At 42.1% G+C, this 27,095-nt stretch overlaps 2 protein-coding genes across 4 annotated transcripts in view; one reads left to right on the top strand and one right to left on the bottom strand.

Annotated features, from left to right (window-relative positions):
* LAT2 (linker for activation of T cells family member 2) overlaps nt 1–4,644 on the top strand; it is a 45,107-nt gene extending 40,463 nt beyond the window's left edge. For all 3 annotated transcript variants that reach the window (XR_012665366.1, XM_075120848.1, XM_075120847.1), the window contains one exon: nt 1,059–4,644. The gene's annotated coding sequence lies outside the window, so the exon portion shown is untranslated. The remainder of the gene's footprint in view (nt 1–1,058) is intronic.
* A 1,332-nt stretch (nt 4,645–5,976) lies between these two features.
* On the bottom strand, nt 5,977–18,875 carry RFC2 (replication factor C subunit 2). The gene is made up of 11 exons (XM_048823687.2): nt 18,616–18,875; nt 15,830–15,899; nt 14,663–14,704; nt 14,131–14,237; nt 12,862–12,963; nt 12,090–12,190; nt 9,820–9,977; nt 9,382–9,447; nt 8,638–8,718; nt 7,251–7,364; nt 5,977–6,315 (listed from the first exon to the last, which is right to left on the bottom strand). Exons 1-11 carry the CDS (start codon nt 18,858–18,860, stop codon nt 6,205–6,207), a joined length of 1,197 nt encoding a protein of 398 aa, XP_048679644.1. The 5' UTR covers nt 18,861–18,875; the 3' UTR covers nt 5,977–6,204.
* Nucleotides 18,876–27,095: the final 8,220 nt, after the last annotated feature.

Raw genomic sequence — 27,095 nt, 5'->3', positions numbered from 1 at the left:
GGGGGAAATCAGATCTACATGAAAGCAGAGAAAAAGGCTACTTGATAACATATGTAAGCTATTCTCCATTTAACCCCCCTTCCAATGGAATTTCAAAGAGGAGGGGATTCAATTTTCATATTAGAGAGGATTAGTCTAGTGGTTTTATTATGGGACTGAGCAAGTTCCAGTCCTTGCTCTGACCAGTCAGTCTGATGCCTCAGTTTCTCTTTGTAAAATGGAAGGTACCTCACTGGATGAGGCAAGGATTAATTAGACCTCTGTAAAGCACGGTAACTGAAAAAAAATCTCTGTGGAAGTCCCCTCGTGAATCTCAGGTAAGCACTTAACACATCATCAGTGCTACCACAAAGAAATAGTAAACAACACTGAATGTTATAAATCAGTGGTTCTCAAGAAAGGGTCTGGGGCCCACTGGGGGCGCCCCAAGCAGGCTTCAGGGGGTCTACCAAACAGAAGGAAAAAGGTTAAGACCCCCTTTTGTAAATGACTATGGGAGGGGCCATACAAACATCTAATCTACATTATGGAAGTTTTCCCAGTATAGCTATACCAGTAAACCCACCTTGGGTATACACAGCTATACTGCAAAAGGCTGCTTTTGCCAGGACAGCTCATACTGGTTCTGCAAACAAAATAAGCTACCCTGCCAAAAGAACTTTTTTGCCTTTAGATCTGCAACCACATCTGGCACAGCAATGTAATTTCAAAACAAAATCACCCCCCTTGCCAATATACCTATGCTGACAAGAGTTTCTAGTATAGACTTTCCCTTAGTTAGATGGATTTTGCAGGAATGATGGATTCTTAAATTATCTGGACTCCTGGCATCCATATATTTTTGGAACTGTTCAGAGATTCATCAGTTATAACAATTAGGCAACACACACTCCCCACGAATTTTAAATCTTTACATTATCCAGCTCAGACAAAAATCTACCTGAACGATAGCAGCCCAGGGAGAAAACCCTAGCACTGAAAATAAAACGCAAGCAGAAAGTCAATAATGGTATGGGGGAAAAGAAGCAGTGAACTCACTGTCTTTCTTTTATTTCAAGGTACCTTCCCTACAATCTGAAAAAATAGCTGTCGCAAAGTTGCAGAAGCTTGTATTATTTTGAAGACTGCTACACACACACAGTGGAAAGGGTCCTTGGCTTCACGAGTGTAATGGAATCACCTGTTCTCCAAACCCTGCCAAAAGTCGTTAACTAACTTAAAGGACATGGATGCACACTGCTGAAAGTAAATGCACTGGATCCAGAAGTCCCACAAAAATAACTGGAAAAAGCATATGGAGAAAGCCCACCCCCCTCCCTCCCGACAAGTGAATTTCAGCTGCTTGGTGGATCTTTATGGAAGTCCCCTAGTTACCAAGAGGAAATGCTAAGGTTTTGTTATTCTGTCAGAGTTTCCTCCACATCCATTCAAGGGAGCGATGGCTTGCCTGCTCACCAATGTTTTCTGCTGTCAAGTGTGAAATGAATCTTTAAACCGCTGAGCAGCAACGCAGTTGACAGTTTAATTTGCCAAGTTGACTCGTGTAAGGAGGCATTAAAGCGGATGAATTGTATTTCTTGTTTAGTTCCCAATGTCGCAAAGCTCTTGGACAGACACTCTTGGACAGACACACTGCTTCCAACAGAGGGATCGAACCTTCCAGCCAGATGCCAAGTTTTTAGAATAGGAGTAGTTCTGTATAGCTAAGTAATACACTGAAGTGCTCACAAATGGTGAAGGGCCGAAGGCTACTACAAACAAGATCACTGCAGCTACAGATCATATTCAGAGTGCTGTCAGATAGTATCTTTCTTGTGCTTTTGGAATTTATTTTACAGCCATCCATATGAGTTGAGACAGGTAACAGGGCCCTGAGCTCATCTTTACCGCATTGCCAGCCTCAGGAATTGCACCTGCTTTTCAAAATTGCTAGAACTCAGACCTTGCATTTGAACCATGCTTTAGTTCTGACCACTAAAATGTTCAGGACCATAGCGTTTTACCTGGCAGCATTACAGCACATGCTCGTTGAGAGTGAAATGCACCTCTGTGCAGGAAATCAAGGAAAAGCTCACGCACTACTTTAGTCTTAAGTGGTGTACATGCTGGCCTGCTGCATAGGGGTAAACTTCACCCACGGTAGAGTGAGAACGGTTAGGTAAATGCCTAGTAAGGGAGTTTTTAGAACAGCAAGTTATGTGTTGGAGCGACTGTCTCCTGCCAGTCCTAGTTATTGCTAGAAACTGGTTCACCAAGCTTTTATGCTCTGGCATGAACAGGTACTCTCTAACTAGCAGGGAAAAGGGTCACACAAGCAATTTCCTCCCTTTTGTTACCAGTGATTAGAAAGAACCTTGAATAAGGGTAGTAAGAGTCAGCTATGCAGTGGAAGGTATGGACATGAAACCTTTCCTACTACAAATTACTTCACTTATGAAATTTTGCTCTGAGTGGAGGAGTCTATTTGATCTAATCAGTCTATGCACAGTGAGAGTTAAGGTTGAATTTAACAGATGTGGATTTGACATTTCATTTGTATTTGAGACACCTTAATCACAGCAACAAGGTGCCCGTTACTCTTGTGTCTGAAAGTAGGAGGCCAATCAAGCATTTTGTAATTAGTGATTGGGGGAAAACTTAATTGCAGCTCCCACTAATGGGTGTATTCCTGAAGTCTCCAAAGAGCAGCAAGACAGGGCCTTTAATGTAGTCCATGTAGGAAAGAGAACTATCTAGAACGTCCTTAACCTCTTAAAAGGGGTACACCTAGTTAGTTTCAGAACAGGAGTTAAACAGGGTCGGTTTTACACCTACTCAAGTTTCCTACCAGTTGGTATCTAGAATCACACTTTCTTTTCTTCTCTGCTGTGCAAAGAGCCCACACAAATAAGGGACACAGACAATAGACTGAGGGTGCAATTTACCTTTGAAGAACAACCCAAAGCCTAATAAACCATTAAAGCCCTAATCTGAAGATTTATGCACTGCATAGACCGTGTCCTGGCTCTTTTGTTGAAAGGTGAATTTCATCCAAAGTGACTGAACAGAAAAGTTCTAACCTTTGTTGTAGAAATATTGTGTTACTTGATAGACCATGCAAAATGTTATGTGACCGGTGATGATGAATGTCCAATATGATACCTCTCAAAACTGCCTCATTTTCAGAAGTGTTGACTCTATAAAGGTGTCTCAAAATTACAATTCAATTCTGAAAATGTTGGTCTCAGTTGTCAGAGAAGTGCAATTGTGTTGATGTGTTCGTTTAAGATTCTGATGTAATACCTGGAGAGAGATGTTCAAATGCTTAAAGTTTAGTGGTAATGCAAGTTGCCTGGGTTACAGTTAATCAAGTAACAGAACTCTGAATAAGTTCCAGGATTTCGACAGATGTTAGGCCAGGGCAATACAGGATTTATTGTACTCTGTGCTCAGCAGGGAGAGGTGAATAAACCAAGTAATATTTCCTGGAGCATTTATGGAAAATATTTGTTGCCCAAACAGGAGTTCAAAGTGTGTAAGATAAATGGGGTAGGAGAGTGATTAAAGGAGAAGATACAGATTCTATTCCCCAAGCTGCCAGTGTGAAAATGCAGGCAAATCCCCACCTTCTGGTGGTCCTTTGTAAAGCAAGGTAAACCCTTTCTTAGTTTTGTGAAGCACTTTAAAATAAAAAGGGCATCTTTCATTCAAAGGTCACAGTGTGCTGGAACATATCCAGTAAATTTTACAATAAATTATATTGAAGTGATTGGAATTCTACAGTGTAGCTTTTAAAACACACCCACCCATTACTAACATTTCCTTTGTCACCTGTGTACACAAATAAAAGTATCTACAATGACCAGATTGGTTGCCTTTTCAGAAATCTTTAATTTGCAGGCGTACAGGGAATTCAGGGTATGCACAATGTTGGCTGCCACTGAATGGGAGTAGCATCCAGCCTGTGTGTTCCAGCAACAATCCAGGGAGACGGGGAATAGCGCAAAGCTGAATACATCTACGACCACACCTTCATTCAATCCTGGGGGGTTCTGCTGGAAGCTGCTGATGGTGGGAGGAGGAGAACAGGCAGCAGCTGCTACAGAAGAGGGAGTCACCCTAGATTCTAGACCTTACCAAAAGCTGCTCTTCTCTATGGGAATAGGGAAAATGTACAGCTAGGAGATCCCAGTGGAGGATACAATGGGGGCAAAGACCAACCCTATAGGGCCTTGGCCACTGTGCCCGTGGAAGCCCTTGAACACCTGACTAATCTGCAATTGTAGTTCGTTCCCCTTGCTTCTGACTGGGCCTGTAGTAAATGCTATGAAAATGAGGGTCATTAAGGGCAGAACAGGTTGCCTAGAATACATGGAAAAAGGGGAAGGATTCGGGAAGTGGTTCAGTGCCTTTCATATCTTGCTTGGCTGCCTACTCTATTCAGATTGGTAAACTCTTTGGGGCCAAGACTGTGTGTGTAGAGCATGCAGCAGATTAGGGTCCCAACCTGGATTTTATAGTATTTAATAAATGCATAGTTTATAATTGTACTAAGGAGTTGCTATATACATTGAGAATCAGAAGTGTCCGTGATGATGTACGCAGTTTGATAGAGACTTTGTGAAATACTGTGTTAATTAAATAAAATACTTTGACTCTCTCTTACGTGCTTATAGTGCTGTCTTCATTTGCATTACCAATCAGGACCTAGACCAAGTGTACCTGTCCTTTGGATGCAAAGGCCTCATTCACAGCTTCCCTCTCCATTCCACAGTCTAGAACTACCCTTTCAGAAGAGGAACTTGTCACATCATTCTGCCAAACTGCCTTAACTATTTCCACTTTTTTACATCTGAAAAAATTACAAATCTTTCCTAAACTGAAATCCCTACAGCCAATGAGATTTGTGTATACAGTAATTCACCCAACTCTCATATCTCTTCAGTGAGCAGGGATGTACATAATGCAGCTGAATCATGCAAGACATTTTCCCCACCTACAGAAGCATGACCAGGTAATCGCCAGCAGCATCAACAATTAATTTGTCTTCCTTCTGTGTATCCATAATTCCTGTAAATTATGAACTTGGGGTATTTTAACATGGCTCCATTTCCAGAAGCCTTCTCTTAGACTTCCTGGAGAGGTAGGTAAAATCTTCACTCCATATTTATATTCCCTTTGTATTTTACAGTTACTGCTTATGAGAGGAACAACTTTATTTGAACTATGAGGAGTCCGCCCAAATGAACGTGTTAGTCTTTAAGGTGCCACCGTTTTTGTGGATACAGACTAAGACGGCTTCCCCTCTGATACTTTATTTGAACTGCTTGCTCATTACTTCTGAATCTGAACATGGAAGGGGAGAATAGATGCCTTAGCTTTTAGATGAATTAATCCTACATGCAAAAGATCAGGCATTCTTCATTTCTCATGATTATTAAGTTAACCCAGGCCAGCAAGAATTGATGCCTAAATCTAGAATGCACCAGCATCTATTTGAGATGGGCACACACTTCAATACTGACACAGTACTTCCATTTTCAAAGGTTCCAAAGGCAGTATCCAAGGGAAGGTGTCACATCTGCGCTTTATTATACCACACATTTTGTTAGTTGTATTAAAGGTTCCTACTGGATGGTTTCCCTGTTATTCACAGCACAGGTATAGCTTAGATCCTGCTCAATACACCTCAACACGAACCTAGTGAAATCACCTGTGCGCAAAAGGGTAGGTCATTTTCCACAGCCCATTTCATCCTTGGCTTCACTGAGATCTCCAGTCACGATCGGTTGTTTGATGGATACATCTGTCCACTAGGAATGAGATTGACACCATTTCATTTCACAGGTCACTGAACAGCCATGGGCTGTTAACTTCTGGTCAGTACAGCCATGAACGATTTCAAAAGGCAGACCAGGACAAGGGGTTTTAATTCTATTGCTAATCATCTGTACTATCCAGTCCTACCCCACCACTTTTACACCACAGACACAACCGTTCTCAGTGGATTTTAAGTTTATTTGGCCTAAAAAAAAGTACAAAGTAATTTAAAAACAAATGCTGGCTTTCATTTTCAGATTCAGCAAGAACAGAGAATAAGTTCACTGAATTCAGAATTTACTATATACACAAGGTTCTAGTATGCAGATAGCTGCTGGCCTTAAACACTGTAACCTCATACTTCCAGAATCAAGGCTGTAATTGCAGTCCAGTAAAATACTCCATTTAACTTTCTGCAGGAGCAGCCGTCTTCTGACAGAGCCTGGCAAGCAGTCCAGCCATCTGCAAGAGAGAATTCACCCCTTCTGCTATCTTCATGTGAGTATATCCAATTTCCTGGCAATACAAATATTAGGTGTCAAACCTCAGCTTTTTCTGTTGCTTTGTCTACATTTCTACAGCAAAGCGAGGCAGTTTTCGTGGAAGACTGACTTGTACTTTTTCCCCCAGCAGCAAGAGTAGTTTGCGTTGTCTACTTTGTCCTGTGATAGCACACACTGTACAGAGTCCCCAGACATTAATGAATTACATATACACCATATGGAATAGAGCTTGCCCGTCCGCTCCAAAGATGCTGCCCTCAAGCTACCTGAGCTGAAGGAAAAATTAAGTTGTCAACAAGCGTAGGGCTGATTTCTTCTTGAAGCCAGCCACGTTAGGGTAATACAACAACTTTCTGATAGATCAGGTCAAATACTGCTCTGTGGTGCAAGCATCTCTCTCCCGTTTTCCTTCAAGGAAGCACTATGCCTGTATCTGAGGGCAGGATTTAACCCTAAGAGGTCTGATTCCAATACGTACAATGATTATCACATGTCAAATTAGAACTCAGTACCATTTAGCCTTTAGTAAGCTACTGAAATAACTCAGACTTGATGACCATCTGGCCATGCTACAAAAGCCATTTATTTTGACAGAGTTTTAGAGGAAATAAGAACGTACGTTGCAGGGCCAAGGGCTGAAATGATTATTTGAAGCTTTGATTTAGTGGCCAGCTGAGTTTGTTCATTATCTGAATAGGATTATATTATGACTAAGTCTAATTAAATGATATAGCACCTTGAGCTTGCATGGGAGTTTACTGTTAAAGTGTTAATAAACTCTCACCCTTCTTATGAAAAGTTTATGGGAGGGGAAACGCAGTGAGAGGTTTAGATACCTTTTGTACTAAGAACTAGCAATTCTTGGAGAACAAACTGAGGCTGCCCCTTTAATAGGAATCATTTTTTGTTTTTTTTAAAGACGAATGTGATAATGAGGCTAGCACTAACCTTGATGAACTCCAATTTCAGATACTCCGGCATCTGGAAGGTTTTACACACTCTGAAGATATTGCCAACTATATCTTCTGGTGAGTACCCAAGTCGCCACAAGTGGGCAAGAATCTGTGCAGGAGAAAATAAATGTTAACTTTTTCCCCCCAGGAAAATTAAGTTACGTGGATCAAGTTTGTACTCATTTTTGTATATGAATCATTTCCCACATGGTGAAACTGCATATAGTTCTTTAATGTTAAAGCAACAGGTTTAATCTCCATCCTGTGCTAGCAAGAAGTTTTGTGCCAAAGTGACACTCCATTCGTACTTGTTTTGGTCGTTACTTTTTTTCACCTTAGACATAATTACATCTGAGGCAAGCTGCAAATTTATGGAGCCAGGATCAATGGTCTCCAATTTATAAACTAATAAATTGATATTTTATTGCTGTATTTAGCATCTTTTACCAGAACAACTACAAGTTTCCTGTTCAGTGATCTGAGCGCAGACATTTGCTCCTGGTGCTGCTACTGCCCTAATATTTATATCCAGTATTGTTACACAGTAGCTACATCTGCCACCATAAGGTAAACAGTCTATATTCAAATCCCGCAAGTTCCCTGGTACCCTTCATAGTGCCATTAGAATAATCCAGGTTTGGGATTGAGCTGTTTCAGAGGCCAGCAGAGAACAGACATGTTATTTAGACCAAAACCTTTTTCCACCAGCCATATTACGAAATAGTATTGGTGGGATTCTATAATGAACACAAGTTTTCCTTTGCAAGTGGAAACACCATGACTGTCTGACAACAGCAGAGAGGTATAAATTAAAAATGGCACCAAAGAGTTGGGAGGTGGGTGGATGTCAGAAGGGCCTGTTTAGGGTAAAATATCAGAACCTCATTCATCCTCTCCAGTAAATAATTCACATAATTATGAATGAGTTGCAAGTGAAGACTGAAAGCAAGGATAGTGCTTAAGATGTATTTTGTTTATCTTGGCAACAGATTTTTTCCATTTTCAAAATACACCAGTAACGGCTCTGTAGTATGTTCTTTGAAAATACAGGTAGTGATACTAGACCTTATCTTGTCTTGCCTACTAAATTTTTGAGAAGTGGAGCTTTGTGTGTGTGAATTAAAGTGTGTCACTTAATGTGGTGTCACTTGTATTCAGACATTTAGATCCAGTCAATCACAAAGATGCCTCAGTGTAGAAATATACATACTATCAGGATTTCTACGTATTAAGATTCCTTACATGAAAAAGGTTTATATTCATGAATTTATCTGCATTTGTATAGTTTTACTTTTGTTTTCGATGGAAAGTAAGGTAAACTAAAATCTTCTGAAAAGCAAGCATTCTGTTGAGAAAGTGTCTGAAAAGACAAAAATACATACCTTGTATGCTTCATCAATATTTGCATTCACACAGTGCTGTATCATTTCCTTCACTAGCAGAGGGTGTGGCTCATCACACACCTATACCAAAGAGAAATTAGAATTTTAGGAAACATCAATGCACATATTCCCTCCTACACCCAAATACCCTGAATAATTTTAAGTCTTCTATATAGTTGATAGTTTAAATGCTATATCTGAGAAAGCCCTATAATACAGGCTGTTCACCACACATTTTATTTTTAAGTGACTAACTTAGCTGGTAACGTAATTACTCACCCAACATTAAGTCAGACTTTATATCACTGAGTACAAAGCACCCAACATACTAGGCATTAACAGTTACTATCACTGAATTTCACAGCAGTCCCATTAAGATTCATTATTTGCTATACAGACAATGGGTCTCAGCTGTGTCAGTTTACATTCAGATGCATTCTTTCTCCAGCATTAAAGGGAAAACCTCTTACTTTGTGTCAGTCTTTTCATAAGGGACATGCATCTCTTATGTTTAACGTAGCAATCTTGTTCAAGACATAATACTGCTTGGGAATTGACAAAGCAATGTCAAACTTTTACGTGTCCTAAACAATGTCTGATATAGTTGAGCTGACAGACTTCAAGTATTCTTTGTGTGGGAACGATGCCAGATACTGAAAACTAGGAAGAAAACGTGTTTATGTATGTTCCCATTACAGTGCAAATACTGAGCAATCACATCTTGCTAGAAGAACTTTTACTAACCTTAAACACATTCTCACTGTTAATAAAGCCAAATCCAGAACAGGTGGACTGCAAGTTGTTTAGTGCCTGTAAAGAGTAAAATTAACGTTTCTGTTACTATCTGAAAAGCTCTACCTCTGGCTCCCCTCCTCAGACTCAACCAGAGACTTTTCCGGAACTGCTGCCATATCAAGCATTCCCACGAATCAATAGCACAAACTCTAAGAGCTGTGAAGATTTTACTTCCTCCAGCTACAGGTCAGCATTCAATTTCCATTGATGCAGGGTCGAGTGACTAGACATTTCAGAATTCAGCAAACCCATACAGTTTAGTTACTGGAATACTGCAGATCATGTAATCTCCCCTTTACTTCCCACAACTTAAAGCCTGTAAGGCCACAACCCCAGGCTTTGTACTTCAGTAAGAAGACCTTTCTTTTGCTGGGTTTGTTTTAATACCTGTCTCATATCTCCTTGTGCTGTGAAGATAATAGCTTCCAGTCCATCATCTGTGTATTGTACATTCTCTCTCTCAACAATCTTCATTAACCTTGCAAGGATCTGAGCATCTGTCAGCTTGGTGTAGCGCAGCACTGCACAGCGGGACTGGATTGGCTCTAGAGAGAGAGAGAGAGAGAGACATCTTGTTCTCTGCTTAAGTATCCATCCAAGATTACTTTTTTCAGTTTGGGAGAAGGCATCTGTGAAATTTCTGCATCACCCTGTAATCTGATTTCCTTTTATATGGAATAGTTTCACTGTCATAGTCCACTCTGAGGGCATGTTTACAATGCACACTACTTATGGTGGTGTGTAGTGGACGTATACTGCACACACAGTTGCTAACTTTCACGTGGTAAATAAGCACCCTGCCTTTCAAAATAAACTAAAAATTAAGCTAATCCCATTTCAAAACAAGGTCAAAACAAGCCAAGCCCTAAGAGTCACAACACTCTATGTGACTAGATATCCCCGGTGTGCAGTCTGAGACTGTGGTGGGCCAGCTGTGCACCCCTGATTCTCCTCCCCTTGCTCCTGGTTGCCCTCTCTTGCCAGGAGCCCATCAAAAAAAAGCAACAAGCTGTAACCCAAAAACTAGCCAACAAGCAACTCACAAGCCAATTAAGCCGAAAACAAGCCCAATTTCTGCATTTTTTTCGCAGGTTTGGCACGTCTGACTGCACCCCCACCTGCCACAGGTATATTTAGCAGTATAGATGGTGTTTTTGGCCCCATAGCATGAGCCCAAGTCCATTGAGCTTGATGCTGAGACTTGATGCTGCAGAGTTTTTGTTTTTGTGCAGTGTAGACATACCCTTACATTCTGGCCATAGAGCTCTTCAACTGAGACCAAAGGCCAGGTCTCCAGCAAGCTAATATGAAGGCCAAATTTGGTTCTGAAATATAACTGTGATTGGGTGTTCACCCCATACCAGCCTTAAAAGGGTTAATGAGGCAGAGAAGGGGGCCAATTAACTGGATAGGGTACACCTGAGGGGAATTAGGCTGGATAAGCAAACCCCCCTCCCCGGTTGGAAATAAAGCTCAGCTGAGAAGGAACAGGTGAGGCTATGAAAAAGGCAGGAAGCTGGCAGCAGAGATAGGCTGCAGCATAGAGCAGTCACTCTCTAGCTGTTGAGAGGGAAAGGAGGAAACCAGGAGGAGAACAGAAGCCCTGAAAGAAGTGTGTACCCAGAGGAGAGTGGAAAAAGAGGCTGATAGAGGGAAAGTAGGTGCAGCCCAGCGAAACAGTAGCCAGGTTTGGGACTGTGCAGATGTTGGCTGCTGGTTGTAGGATCCCTGGGCTGGAACCTGGAGTAGTGGGCAGGCCTGGGTTCCCTACCAGCCACTGGGGAAGTGGCACAGACCAGGCAGTGGAGCTGAAGACTGCCAAGGACAGTTGTCCAGTGGGACTTTGATACCCCAGAAAGGGAGGACTACACAACTTGGCTGAAGGGCCAAGTCACGGAGAGAGAGGTGGTACGGTGTGTGAACAAGCAGCAGAAAGGGGCATCAGACTGGGAGGAGCTAACCTCCAGAGCTGTCAGGGTTCACTCACTGTTAGGGCACCTCCTCCTGTGACAGTGTCCAAAATAAAAAACACCCTTATTTTATCTATCTAGACTTTTACCTGCTCCTATGAACAGATCAATTTGACAGCACCTTGTATGGTCCACCATGCAACAGTAGTTAACATAACCTTGCAACTTTAAGTATATTTAGAGGGAGCCAAACAATGGGATAAAACATTTTACTTAGATCATCTAACTTCTGATATAGTTTGTATGTGTCTGTGCTAAGTTTTCTCCTCCTTAACTACAGAATAGTTGGTCAGAGAGTTTACTCCAGTGGAAGGTGCTTATTTTTGTGAACATGGGTGCTTGTAGGCAGCTAGATTTTTCAAGAGGGGTGATGAGCACCGACACCTTATGCTGTGCAGGCAGATGCTCACCCATCTATGAAAATCAGGCCACCTTTATTTAAACTTGAAAAGTTTGGCTTTACTGAACTTACCAAGATTTGCCTCAAACTCCAAAATCTTCTACAAAGAAAGTACAAGCAAAGGCAGATGATTAAAGAAAGTTTACCCTACAGCTTTACCTAGGAGACTTTGGGAGCTCCAATCTTGGAGCCCTACCATCACATACTGTAACAGCGGCAGGAAGCTAACTGTAAACATGGAAGATATGTAATAAAGGTGCATACAGAGACTAGTAGCTTTCTTTTACCTATGATTTTATCTGAGGCATTGCATGCAAGTGCAAAGCGAGTTGTTTTGGAATAAATTTCCATGGTTCTTCGCAATGCTTGCTGTGCTCCATCTGTCATGCTGGAGAAAAAAAAAAAAAGTTAGGTTGGCTTTTGCCCTTCACTATCTAACATCCAGCTGCAGTCTAATAAATGTTTATACCGCCTTCAGAGTTTCTATTTATATTAGCTACTGCCTTGTGAATTATTTGATCTTCTGGCAAGGCAACTAGGAAGCTAAGTAGCTTTATCCAGAAACTTACAAGTCACCACACAATACATACCATCTCTGAATATTCTATACAAATTACCCAATTAAAACCAAACCATCCACATTTGAAAGAATGATCTCTAGGTGTAGATTCACATGTAGTAATCTTTTCATGCAGTAAAGCTAAAATAGAATTATCTGCTATAGGACGATGTATGCTATATCAGCCACCCCTTTTTCAAATGAGAGCTTAGAATTAGCCTGTAAATTGGATAGTATTTTACATCCCATCAAATCCTAAAGTGCTTCTCTCAGATACTAAACATCTCTGAAATGCAGCAGCCTCTGTTGGAAGAGCGTCTGATAAGAGTGCTGTTAAATGGAGATCTGTTCACAACTAAATTACTTCTGAGAGGCTAGCAAAATACCTTAAACTTAAAATAGGTTTATAATAGAAGCCTTACATTTTATGCAAGTTATGCATAACATGGAGGCAGAACACTTCTGAGGGTTTATTTGTGATCAGAAGAAACACAGTGTACCTGTCTGCTTCATCCAGGATGATTATCTTATGCCGACCTTTGGGAAGTGTGACCTTCTGCTGAGCAAACATTTTGATTTTGTTTCTCACAACATCGATGCCCCTGAAACAATAATCTTATTCATTCAGTGATCACTCAGACCAGTTTGTATTTCACATCAATTTAAAGAAAGAAGTGCAACAAATTACATTCCATTAACACAAAATGGACGCTATTTACATTTGAAGGGAACTGTATCTAGTAAATAGTTTTGGGGAAAATAAGAGCAAACATTTTATTATCCTTCAATGTTCAGTTTCGAGTTACAAAATTTAGTGTTCTACAGTTACTCAGTAACTGAAGTTAACAATAAAGACAGAACAATACATGCACTCTTCCAGCATAGGTTCTCAAACCACTTAGAGCCTGAAAGTAATCAGTGGTGCGGCAAGCCCTTATGCACAAAGCAAGCCTTAAAACACCCTTGTGAACCAGGGCAATGACATAGGGAGAAATTAAGTGACTTACTTAAGATCAAAAAGGAAGTCTCTAGCAAAATCAGGAATATAACCCAGTTCTCCTGCCCATAAGCTTTCACCACAAAGCAATCTTTAGTATTTGAGGTTCCTACCACCTATATACCTAAACTCAAATAATCTTTCCTCTGTCAACTAGCTAAATAAAATTATTTTCCTTTAAATGTTAATGAAACTTTACGAACACAACAGAAGGAGGAGAGCTCTTTAGGATAAATTTGAGAAGTTATGGACAGAAATTACAGATTACATAGCTCCTAATAATCTGCATATGTTTAACAATTCCATTCCATTAATAAGAAAAGGAGTACTTGTGGCACCTTAGAGACTAACCAATTTATTTGAGCATAAGCTTTCGTGAGCTACAGCTTACTTCATCGGATGCATCACTTCATCGTGAGCTGTAGCTCACGAAAGCTTATGCTCAAATAAATTGGTTAGTCTCTAAGGTGCCACAAGTACTCCTTTTCTTTTTGCGAATACAGACTAACACGGCTGTCACTCTGAAACATTCCATTAATATTTATGAAGTTCGCAAAACAGAAAGTGGATAATATCTACAAGATACCTTAAAACATCGAAGATCACCTAAGTCTTTTGTGGAGGGAGGGAGGCAGGAAGAGACTGAGAAGCAAATATTGGAAACCTTACTATCATTAATCTAACAATCATAGTAGATTTCAAGTAAAAACATTTGAAGTTTGTTGCATTTCTTCCTTAATTTGAAACTTAGTTACGGAGTTCTCATACACACCTGTCATTTGAAGCATTCAGCTCCAGAACAGCATCCTTTAATGCAGGACCAAGCAGTGCACGAGCCAAACATAAGATACTGGTTGTTTTACCAGTTCCTGGAGGACCCTTTGAATACAATGAGTTTTAAGTATTATACCATTAAAGTGAGTTGCACTGTCTAGCTACTGTGTTCTGTTAGCACTAACAGAAACATAGGAATTCCTATACAGACTCATATGAGGAGTCCATGTAATCTAATATCCTGCTTCAAACAGATGCTTCAGAGAAGAGTGCAAGAAACCCTGGAATTATGGGACAAAACCTAACCCCCCAACAGGTTTATTCCCTGGAGCACGAGGGGGTGTATCTGGGACAATTACAGATTAAACAAAAATACTGATCTTTGGCTGTACAATTAAGATCACCCTTACCAACAGACTCATGGACCAATGCAAATCTAGAGAGAGCCTGTTTACCATCCTGAACTGACAGCACCAATAGAGAACAAAAATACAGCAAGCAGAAATATGGTGCAACACAAAAATACTTACAGCAATTATAATATTTGGTACATTTCCCTCCCTTGCAAAAACCTAGGAAAAGAATGAGTGATTACTTGGCCAGAAAAACTTGGAGAGTAATTCCTACATACTACCATTTTTCATAATTGGAATGAAAAACTCCTCATTCACTTCCTCCCCTCTTACTTTAATTTTTACCCCACCTTATCATTTTCATATTTCTTACTTGAGAGAGACAGTAAGTAAGGCAATATCTTTCAATATCTTCTGTTTGTGGAAGATACAAACTTTTGAGCTTCACAGAGCTCTTCTTCAGCTGACTTACTTCAGGTTTCCTTACTTGATCATTTATATGAATCCTTTGTGTGTGCAGAGTCCTGTCGTACTTAAAACGGTTCATCTAACCTGAGGTTTTTAGCATCCTTGCATTTTCCTTCCATCCATTAAAAAAACAACAACAACAACAACATTGTGATAAGTCACTAGCAAATCTGGGAATTGAACTCTGGAATACTGACTACCAGTCCCACATTCTAACCATTAAACACTTCCTTGTAGAGTAACCCCCAAGGAGGCTGTTAAAATGGTCATTCCAAATTGCAAGTACACACACATCATAAAATAGTGCAATTTAAAGAAGTTGAATATATTTATGTATACAAAACTGAATATAACTTTGTATGACCACAACATTAGTAAATGTTTCTGTTACAAACTAGTTTGCTAGGATGACTACAATGAAAATATTTTTCACCTAACTTAAGACTCTAGAAAAACAACAAATATATCTGTAGGAAGATACAACATAAAATTAGTTGTAATGCAAACTATGTTTAGTGATGATTACAATTAACATGCTTAAATTAACATGCTGGGCACTAATTTAATTTTCTGAACCACCCCAAAACTGGACAAATTGATAGTAAGTTTAAATGAATAAACTTAGACCTTGATTCAGGAAAGCATCCTTACTGAAGAGGATAACACTTGAGCACATGCTTTACTCTTAAGTACAGGCTTAAATCCCACTGAAGGCAAAAACACCTGTTTAAGTGCTTTCCTGAATAGAGGGATTTAAACTTGACTTCAATGTTTTCCTGAATTGGGGTTTCTAAGCAGAATTGTATGGTAAAACAATACATACAAAATAAATACAGGACAACAATTTGTTTTTGTTATAACAAGCCAAGTACACACCTCCAGTCTGCTCACAGTGTCTTCATTCCCAACTATTTCAGATAGCTTCATAGGTCTGTATTTTTCAACCCTATTTAAAAATAAATCCCAAAACATTAGACGTATCTAATTTAGCTCATGTTTTACACTAATCAAAACAGATTCAATTAGTATAAAATAATTGGAAATGTTTGAAGTCAATGTCTAAATTTCTTAAGGAGGATTTCTGACATTTTCAAAGGAAAATTACATGCAAATTGCTCACGTGGTTAAGAGCAAACATTCAATAAATATTTTAAATATGTCAATATATTAGAACACAGCCATTTGATAAGCTTTTGATGCTGCTAAATGCAAAGGGAGGAGATGCTGATCCTGTGACTGTATTCCTTCACAGTAAGTTATCTTACCAAATGACTGTTTATTTCATCATTATAATCTGATTGATTTTTTGTAAAGGACAAAGAAGGATGATGAGAAATTTATTTAACTGCTGTACACTGATTTGCATACGTGACACTTAGGCCTCCCCAACCCTGCAACTGATAGCATAATGCTGAACTGCTGCACTGAACACTATCAATTGCAGGATTAGAGTTTACACCCTTCAGATAATTAAAAAATGCTGGATTCTAAATAAACATTATATACCAATGCAATGTGACCTGTAATCCTATGCCGAGTAACAATCTAATTGCTGTTTCCCCACACCCATTTTCATACTTACTTGTGCCCTGATCCCACAAATTATTGCATTTGGGCAGACTGCTGCACCCGCAAAGAGCCCCGCCAAAGTCAATGGGACTCTGCACAGGCCCTGCATAGCCATTTGTAGGATCAGGGCCATCTGAGCATGTCCTCATTTTGCCTAGTTTATACCACAGCAAGACACCATACTGTGCTAACAGAACTCAGGATAAATATCTGGGAAATCATTTTGGTTCTACAGTCATGCAGAATGACAGCACAGTTTGATGGCCTACACTTATATGGCACTCCTCCTCCCAAGGATTCGAAAGCACCTGCATACTTAGAAGAGCACCATCATCTCAGAACAAACAAATCCCAATGCCCTCACACTAAGTATTTAAAAAAATCATTACTGCCGCAAGTATAGCACCTACGATTGTTAGAGTAGGAAAACATTAGAGATTCTTATCTTTCAGTTTGTTTACTTTGTGCATATGACAGCACACTGTCAGTTTCAGTTTACCCTCTTTATTGTCATGATCTGTATTACAATAGTACTTAGAGGCCTCACTGAGTTCAGGGTCCCATTGTATTAGGCCTTGTACTAACACACAGTAAGAGACAGTGCCTGCCCCAGAGAGTTTAAAATGTAAATAGGCAAGGCAGGAGGGGAACACATTAAGTGACTTGTTCAGGTCCCCCAATTCAGTGACCTACCCACTAGACCACACTGCTGTCTGTTGTGCTATTTGGATGTTTGTTTGTTTTTTCACAAAACAGAACCATTTAAAAACTGCAAAGGGACATATGGGCAGGTGTAGTACCTGAAACTTTTAATTATTTATCAAACTGACTTGATTTTGAGTTGATGATGTCCTTTTAAATGATATGCAAAAGATAAACAGATTCCTTTATCCACTTTCTAGGATGGAATGCAACAACTGTTTGCTATACAACATTTTAGGTATAGGAAAATAACGTAATTATGCAAGTTGGAATTTGACCAGGAATAATATCCAAGGAGTAATACACTTGTTTCACTGCAACAGTTTATGGCCATGTACGTAAAACCTTGCAGTTATGTGACTGCTTTAGAGATACCAGGTCCATCAGCAAATCACATGTGACAACAAAACTGAACTCTCAAATGGTAGCACCAGACATGGACTTCTACATGGTAAGCTGCAGGACAGCTTGGGACTTGATCATTTTATGACCTTAATAACTTGTGCAGCTATGCAAATTACAAGAATAATTAATGACCATGTCTGAAGAGTACTTGTGAGGGCAAAAAGGAATCATCCACCCTATCTATGCTGTTGCACGTCTGGCTATGGGCCTTTTATAACTGTGCCTAGCATCCTTTTCTCAGAAGCATCAGTTACGGCTGATATTGGGCTACACAAACCAGAGATAAGAGAGCAAAATGTATATTCCCATGGAAGCCACAGGTGCAGAGCCATTACATCTGCTAGTGAAGTGGACCAACAGCCACTAACAATTTTAGCTAGCGCTCGCTAATAGCAGGTAGTGGTGTTTGCATAGCGGCCAGCTCATTACACCAAGGATGCTGCTCTTTCAGGCTTCAGTTCCATGCACTGTGGGGCTTCAGGTCCAGACCCTAGGAACCAAGCTCCCCTTTACTCTGCACGGACATTAACAAGCCCACGATCCTGTCCTTAAAGTGCACGGATGTCCCGCCGACGCTGCATCTGCTCGCTGTGCAGCAATGCTGGGGTTAGCTGCCTCTCCCCACCCCAGAGCCAGCTGCATGTCAGGGCGGTTCTGCAGGCGGCGGGACGCCCCCAGAGCACACGAGGGTGATGGGCCCTCAGGAAGTGTTACAGGATATTGAGCTTGATGGGGCTGCACCCCCAGCTAAGGGGATCCCCAGGGGAACCCCCCCCATCAATAGCTGGCATCTCCCTCCCTCCTTACTGCAGCTGGGGAGGGGGGCAGGGGATCCCCCAGTTCCCTCAAGGGGCCCCAGCTGCCAGGAGACCCCAGCTCTTCCTCCCCCGCAACCCCCCAGATCCCCCCCCCAACACACACAGCGCCAGGCCCAGGCCCGCCCTACAGCCCCCGCCCCCCCGCACTAGCCCCGGCCCGGCTCTCACCAGGGCAGCTCATAGTGGGCGCTGCCGGAGGCGCCAGGGGCCTCGGCCGCTCCCCGCTGCTCCCCGGCTCGCGGCCCAGGCCGCTCAGCCTCCGCCATCTCCGCGTCCATGCCGGCCTGCCGCTCCCGCCCGCCGGCCGTAGCGCCGCCCCCTCGCCCTGTCACCGCCGGGCCGCGGAGCCAGGGGCCGCCTGAAAAGAGGCGGCGCCCGGCCGGGGCTGCGCGGCCTCCTGCCCGGGTCTCCATGGCAGCCTAGAGGCAGCTCCGTGTTCACCCCCCCACCCCCGGCATGGGGACTCCCGGATACCTCCATGGGGGGACCTGAGGGACAGAGCACGGGCTGGGGAGCCGGGACTCCTGGGTCCTATTTCCACCGCGGGGGGGCTGGGAGCCGGGACTCCTGGGTCCTATTTCCACCGCGGGGAGGCTGGGAGCCGGGACTCCTGGGTCCTGTTTTCCACCGCGGGGGTGCTGGGGAGCTCTCGTGGGTCCTATTTCCACCGCTGGGAGCCGGGACTCCTGGGTCCTATTTTCCACCCAGTGGGGACTGGGAGCCGGGACTCCTGGGTTCCATGCTCATGCCAGGGGCAGAGGACTGAAAACCGGGACTCCTAGATTCTGGTCTCACCCCTTAGGTGGGAGCATGAGCTAGAGGGTTGAGCTGATGTTCGAGTAGTTGGGAGTCCTGGGTGCAGTACTGCTTTCTTTAGACAAATCAGAACAGTAGCATTTTGTATGGGTGTAAGGGGCGAGCCATGGCAGAGTCAGCCGCATTTTCATTTTAAACAAATTGGAAATAGAGGGCTTGATTCTGGTCTTCTCCTGTTGTAAATAAGCAGCAACGCCACCCAAGGTCAATGCAATTAGGCTGATGTAAAACTGGGGAGAAAAAAATCGGGAATGTGATGTTCCCTTGTTTAGAAATTCGGAATTGGCTGTGATCTTCGAGGAGACTGATACCTACCTTTTAAAATTATATTTACAAATCTCAGTTGTTAAACTTCATGCTCGGGTTGGTGTTTTGTTGTGAGAAGAGTCAGAGAGCCATATATTCTCAGCAGAAGTAGGATCTCTGTATAGCTTGATGTATCCCAGGTAAGGCAGCAACTGACCAAAAAAAACCCCAAATGTATGAGTCTGAATAATCTGACTGAAAATGAACTACTGATTAAAATATAGAAAGGGAAGTGAATTTGAGTGATATAACGCTAAGAGATTGTGGATTCTGACACAAGTCTGACACAGACTTACTGTGCAAGTCACTTTGGGTTAGATATTCAAGAGCAGTAAATTAATAAACTTGTTAAGGAAGGAATATATGGCTGACAGGACAAGCCTCTCCTATTTATCTGTCTGTCAATCTTTTTTTCAGTTTTCAGAGTAACAGCCGTGCTAGTCCATTTTCGCAAAAAGAAAAGGAGTACTTGTGGCACCTTAGAGACTAACCAATTTATTTGAGCATAAGCTTTTTTTTTTCTTTTTTCAGTGTTTGCACTGTTCCCATCACTGTTGATATCTGAGTGCATAGTTCTAGTAACTTATTATACTCACTAGAGTTAGGCAGTCAATGCATTTGTTTTATTTGTCTCTCGGGGTAGCTCATTAAACCACTTTGTAAGGAGCCTACTCACTCGAGTGAGATAATGCAGATAGGTTGAACTGACTGAGTGCTGCTGGTCAGAGCGCTCCCACGGTACAAAACAGTGGATTGTGCTTTGTTTTTTTGCCACGTTCAATAGTTCTCTTAAGAGGTGCCAGCCTTCTGATAAGATAGAATTTCCTGGCCGACATTCATTCTCCCATTATGCGTGCAGTATTGCTGCAAATTTCCACCCAACGGCACTGTGCAAACCATACAGAAGAACTGTTGCTGAGTGCATGATGACCACTTGTATGATATCATTCCACTAGCTAGATGCAATTAACGTATTTCTTTGGCATACAGTCGTCTATAGTAGCCCTGTACAGACTATATGCAGGCATCCAGGCTTCCATTAAGAGCGGTAACCTCTTTCAGATCCATGGTGATCCAGTAGTTTGGTATCAGGGATGGCTTGCCTTTGCCATAAGGGCAGATCAGGCACTCATTTAGCGCAGAAGAATGTTAAGGGTTGCTTGTAACTGTGGTGACTTGGGGCAGGTTGAAAAGTGGATTTTTGCTAGGTTCCCTAGGATATCAGAACCCCTTGAACTGGACCTTTTAAAACCATAATGTCTCTGCCACAATTTCAACCGTTGCTAAGCTGGCTTCTTTATTAGGCTCCTGGACCAAAGTCAGAGTACAATTCTATCCAGTTCAGTGTCAAAATGGCAGAACTTGTTTAATATGTTAATGAAGAAGCCTGGAATAAAAAAGTGAATGTAGCAGGTAGAGTTGTAATTCAAGGTCCAGTTACAAGCAAACACTCTGAAGAAGGAAAAAAATAAGTACCCGTCAGCATCTAACCAGGATACTATAGAGAAAAGTACAAACTGGTATCATAATACAAAAATTGGAAAAATAATACATGAGAGAAAACACACTGCTGAGGAGCCTCCGTCAGGCTCCTGAGGGTAGGACCACGTCAGGTTCCCTGTCAGACCAAAAAAATGGGTTATTGTTTCCAAAGGTTTCAGTTCCTTGTTTATCCATGTCCCTGTTTTGAAGGATGATATGTTCTTGATTCCCTAACCAAACCCTCAAAGGTCTGACTGCACAGCTCATGCGCAAATACAACCAAAACCGTGTGCCATTTAATAACGGGAAGGAGCAGACCCGATCAATAATATCAACACTTGCCCCTAGACATTCTAAGGAGCAGAAAGCCTCAGGCTTAGACCACATGGAACTACTATGCTGTGAAAATATATTCACTGAAAATTCTTTCTGGGTGTTGTTGGACCCCATGATAATCATTAATCCTCTTTCCCTGGCAGGAGAGAAATTGCCCTTGTGACTGTTGTCAGTAAATTATAAGTACCAAGGAGATACAGAAGGAAGAAAGGATACGGTATTGCCCATCCTATTAGCCTGCAAACAGGGAAGAGGCCAGAAGATTATGGGTAGCAGAAGGAGGTAACTAAACTGTTCTCTGTTTATAATGACTTCTCTCTGAAGCTTTCACACTCCCCACCCGCACTCACTGCAAACAGCAAAGTAAAAAAAAAACCTGGGTATTAGATGGCTCAGGGAACTGGTGATGGGTAATGGAGCCTTCAGTTCAGATTTTCAAAAGAGTTCTGCTTCCTTTTAGGTACCTAAATGAAGTAGCCAGACTTTCCAAAGTGCTCACCCAGCAGTTCCCATTATTTTTAATAGTAAGTGGAACCAACATGCAATCAAAATGTTGTGGTCCCCTGGACAGACTATACAATTCCTATACAGCCCACCTAACCTGAGACAGACTCTCCCTCCTAGCCCCACAGCCTCAGATAGATTCTTGTTACACTTCCGCTTCTAAATCCTCGATTTTTATCTCAAGTGAACCAGGATAGCCCACTGGACAGGCTGCTGGTCAGTTGCAATCAGCTGTGCTGTTGCTTGCTACCCTATCTCTAACACCCTACTCTATCCAGGACCAGCTCAGAGAATGGAAAAATTTGGCCATATAGTCCATCACTGGGCGCTCGTGCAGGAAGGTTCACAACAGCCTAGCTTAATGTTAAGTATACCAAGCAATGGGAGCCTCCACTATTTCTCCTGAGAGATCATTCCACTTATGCAGAAGAGCTACTCTGTCCATAAGCAACCAGAAGAAGAGGGTGGTGAGGGGACACAAAGAGCCAAGAAACATTGGGATTTAGTTTCGTTTAAGACTGGGACTAACACAGAGTGGCTTTTGTTGTCCAGTATTTATATGAGGCCAAATGCTGAGACTATAAACGCCAGCACTAGGAATATTCAGGTGTATGCTCCCATGCAGCAAGCGGAAGACGAAGAAATGGAACATTTCTACCAAGAGCTGGAGGAGGTGATGCAGAAAAGATCCACCTACACAATTATCCAAGTGCAACAGAGAGTGAGAAAGAAAAGTACGTGGGAAAATTTGGTAAAGGTGTAAAAAATGATCGTGGAGCATGTCTGGTTGCATTCGCAGAGGCAAATCATTTCCACATAATGAACATGATATTTTAAAAAAAAAAAACAGCATTGGCAGTGGACATGGAAAAGCCCGGATGGAGTCACACTGAATCAGATTGATTATGTAATGACGGATACCAGAAGAATCTTCAACGATGTAGCGACAATAGGAGAACGAATTGTTTTCACAGGCTTAGACCATCGTATGTTGCGCTCAAAACTATGTGTTGACAATGTCTACAAAGACTGAGTTAGGAGAAGCCAGAAACCAAAGCAAAAATGGAACTTCAATGAAGAGGCATTTGCACAGGAAATGAATGGAATGGACCTTGAATATAAGGTCAACAAGGACACTGATGAGGACTAAAAGAGTTTATCTTGCAGATAATCTCAGCAGCTAAGAAGGCAAAGGCATTGAAAACGCTGGGACACAAGCAGAGGATCAGTGAGGAAACTGAATCTGATGGCGAGGAGGGCATGCATATAATTAGAAGGAAACATGGGCAAAGAATACAGAACACTGTGCAAAGAAGTTCGTGTGAAGATCAAAGAAGACTACGAAGACTATAGAAAGAAGAAATTGAGAGAGGCGGCCGAAAAGAATGAGAGTCTGAAGAAAGTAGAAAGAGCTGTTAGGTTGAAACAGATTATCCCAGCAGAGCTGAAAGATTAAAATGGTGAAAGGACATCGGAAAGGAACAAAATATGTACAAAATTCTACAATGACCTCTACTCCTTGCATGTCAATGTCCAGCGTACACTGTCAAGGCAGCAGGTTACAGAAGAAGTTCCTAAAGTTATGTGGGAAGAATTGAATACGCAGTTCGTAACAAAAAGAGAGGGAAGAGTCCGGAAGTGGACGATATTTGGCCGGAATATCTCAAAGCAGGGGAAGATACTCTCTTCAAAGCGTTGGCGCAACGGTTCACCATCAACATCAATAGCAAGCATGTTTCAGATGCATGGAAGAAATCGAAAATAATATTATTGATGAAGAAAGGTGATCCAGAAGAACTGAGCAACTACTGTCTGATCATACTCCTCTAACAAGTGTATAAAGTCTTCACCTGCATCATACTCAATCGGATTAAGAAGGATCTTGAAATGCACGAAAGCAGAGAACAAGCTGGTTTCCACCCAGGGTATTCGACAATTGATCACATCCACTCAGTTTGACAGCTCATAGAGTAATGCAAGGAATACAAGGTACCATTGTGTATTGCATTTGTCGACTACAAAAAAGCATTTGACTCGGTAGAGATTAACGCTGTACTCAACGCGCTCAATGAAATTGTAAGTGACCCAAGGTACATCAATCTGCTGGAAGAAATTAACCACAATTGTTTGACAAAGATAACATTATTCAATGTCCCCTGCATTATTACTATATGCAGAGGAGTCAGACAAGGCGACACAATCTCACCGAAGCTGTGTGCAGCAGTACTGGAGTTGCTGTTCAAGAAATTGAACTGAGAAGAAGCAATCAGAATTGATGGAGAACAGTTAACACGTCTTCTCTTTGCTGATGACTGGGTAATACTGGCACAGGACAGAGCAGAACTGGAGAACAAAATTGCAGCAACTGCAAACACTTTTGCATGATATCAGGTTCTAAGTGAACACGTTGAAGACAAAGTGGATGCAGAATGAGCATTGTGCAGAAGGAATCATCACTGTAAATGGGAAAGAAATCGAGGAGGTCGAGACATTTATTTACCGGCATCAGCAGAGACAACTCGTTTGAAAGGGAATGGGTCAGAGGCGAAAGGTGGGGCGGGCAAGTTTCAACAAAATAAAGATGTCTCTAACAGATGATGAACTGCCCATGAAGAAAAGGAAAGAACTGTTTAACTCCACAGTTCTGCCAGCAATGATATATGGAGCAGAAAGCGGAGGAAGAAAAATTCGCTGTCACCCAGAGAGCAATGAAAAGGCGAATGTGTAAGATATTGCTCCGTGATTATATACCAAATGTGGAGATCAGAAGGCATACAGAGGTGACTGATGTAGTGCAGCCGATGTACGACACAAAGCGGAGATGGGCGGGTCATGTAGTCCGCAGGCAAGACAATAGGTGGACAACCCGCATCAGTGACTTGATCCCCAGAGACTACAAGTGACCGCTGGGCAGACCGAAAATGTGCGGGGCTGATCCCAGGACAAAACTCTTTGGCCAGAAATGGAAAGAACGTGCTCGCAACAAAATAGAACAATGTGGCATCGACTTGCGTTCGTGGAAGGACGGACGAGGACAAGCCGGACAAAGGTGAGGTGACTAGGAGATGTTCAGGGTTCCTTCCTCTCATCCATCCCACCAGCATCTTCTTAATCTTAAATCCGTAGCTTCCTATTGCAACTTGCTCTTGTTCAGCACCATAAGTAGGTCGTGCAGCCGGGCTGTCTCGTTGCCAGAGAAATACAGTGTCTGCAATCCCTTTTGAGAATATTCCCTGCTCTCTCTCATGCTGGTGGGGCTGGAACGAATGCTGTTACCACCACTGCTGCCAATCATTTTGTTTTGCACAGGTTGTTTTTTTCCCAGTGCAGTAAGAGATTACCTGTAACAGAAGGTGAAGCAGGTACAGAAGCCACTAGGTGAAGAAATAATAAAGGGAGTGCCACAAGGGAAGCTGGCTGGTTCTCTAGTGTTAAACACTGCACTGCTGTGTGGGTGTCTTGGAGCTCTCCCTCCTCAGGCCTGTAGAGGCTGAGATTACTGTGGAGTTAACAGGCTTGATCACCCCAAACAAGAATGGGGTATCTTAGATTGCTAACAATGTAAGGCACTTAGATTGTCCTTATCACCATAGTCTCTGAGCATCTCACAATCTGTTTGTCTGTTTATCCTCCCAGCACCCCTGTGAGCTAAAGAACTAACTATCAATGCCATGTTACAGATGGGGAATAGAGACAGAGAGGCCCAGATCCACAAAGGTATTTCAGTGGAAGTTAGGAGTCTAAATACCATTGTGGATCTGGGACTAAGAGATTTGCCAAAGGTCACACACAGGAAATCTCTGTCAGAGCAGAGAACTGACCTTGACTCTGCCAGGCCCTGTGTTATCCCTCTACCCACCAGGTCCTCCTTCCTCTCAAGTGAGCATCTCCAGCTGTTGCAGAGCAGTGGAGGCACGTCAGGATAGGCAGGATGGGCACAGTCAAACGTTTATCCACTTCTGTTAATTGACTCTGGGCATGTACCTTTATACACTGCATGTATTCACTTTTTACTTTATGTGCCTAAGTATTGTATGTGGGTTTTTTATGGTATATACAGAGTCACAGGCAACATCAGAATGTGAGCCTGGTGCCTTAGCCCTGGGTTAGCAAACTCATACTCCTGGAAGAGCTTCATGGCACATTCAATAGGGCCTGTGGGCCAGGAGTTGTAAAAAAAATAGATAGCAGCAATCCAACGTTGATTTTTGCAGTAGACTGCCTGAGTGGGAAGCTCGGATACCTTTATTGTCATTTAAATAACACATATATTTCATAAAGGGATATCAAAGCACTTAAAAGAATGGGTTTGGATCACAACACACTCCTATGAGGTACAGAAAGTTTATCCCAGTTGTACAGATAAGGAAATTGAGTCACAGAAATAACTTGCCCAAAGTCCTACCGTGAATGAGTGGCAGAGCTATTGAGAATAGGAATCAGCAGTCCTGGCTCCCAGGTCCTACTCTAACTCTAGATCACACACTCTCTGGACTGATGACTAAGGCCTGGTCTACTTCTAAATATTAGATTGACCTCGCTAAGTCACTCAGGGTTGTGAAAAAGTTTGGGCCCTGACTGCCTGGTTAGGTAGATCTAACCCCCCCAGTGTAAATGCTGGTAGGTCAACAAAAGAATTCTTCTGTTGATCTAGCAGCTACCGCCTCCCTGAGAGTTTGCTTGATGACAATGACAGAAAATCCCTTCTCTCAATATAGGAAACATCTACATTACGGAACTACAGTGGCCCAGCTACACCACTGTCACTGTAGCAGCTATAGTATAGACATAGCCTAAGAACAACAACCTCATGAAAGCCCCTTAACTTTTTGTTTCAACCGTCTGAATTTTCCAATCAATGCAAGAGAGCGGAAGTTACAACACTAGTCGCTAGAGGGAGTTATACTGCCGTATGCTAGCCATGAAAACAAATAGAACTAGACAGATTCCTGTTGCGTCTATGTAAACAGAGAACTCCTTTAATCACAGATTTTCCTGGAGGCCACAATGCAAATGTAGGATATTGTTAATATGCTAAAAATGGTGGAGAAGCGAATGTTCATTTAGGCTCCTAAAAGATTTCACTCTTACAACTGACACGCTCTGGGGCTCTCTGGCCACATACACCTGCTGCTAACGGCTGGCAGCGGGTGGCATCTTTTATTGTTAGGATCAGGCACTCGTATGAATTGCTACTGCGTCCT

Source organism: Caretta caretta, chromosome 17 (genome assembly GCF_965140235.1).
Source record: "Caretta caretta isolate rCarCar2 chromosome 17, rCarCar1.hap1, whole genome shotgun sequence".
Taxonomy (NCBI): Eukaryota; Metazoa; Chordata; order Testudines; family Cheloniidae; genus Caretta; species Caretta caretta.
Note: the sequence above shows the minus strand (reverse complement) of the source record. Positions and strands in the feature narration are given on the sequence as shown.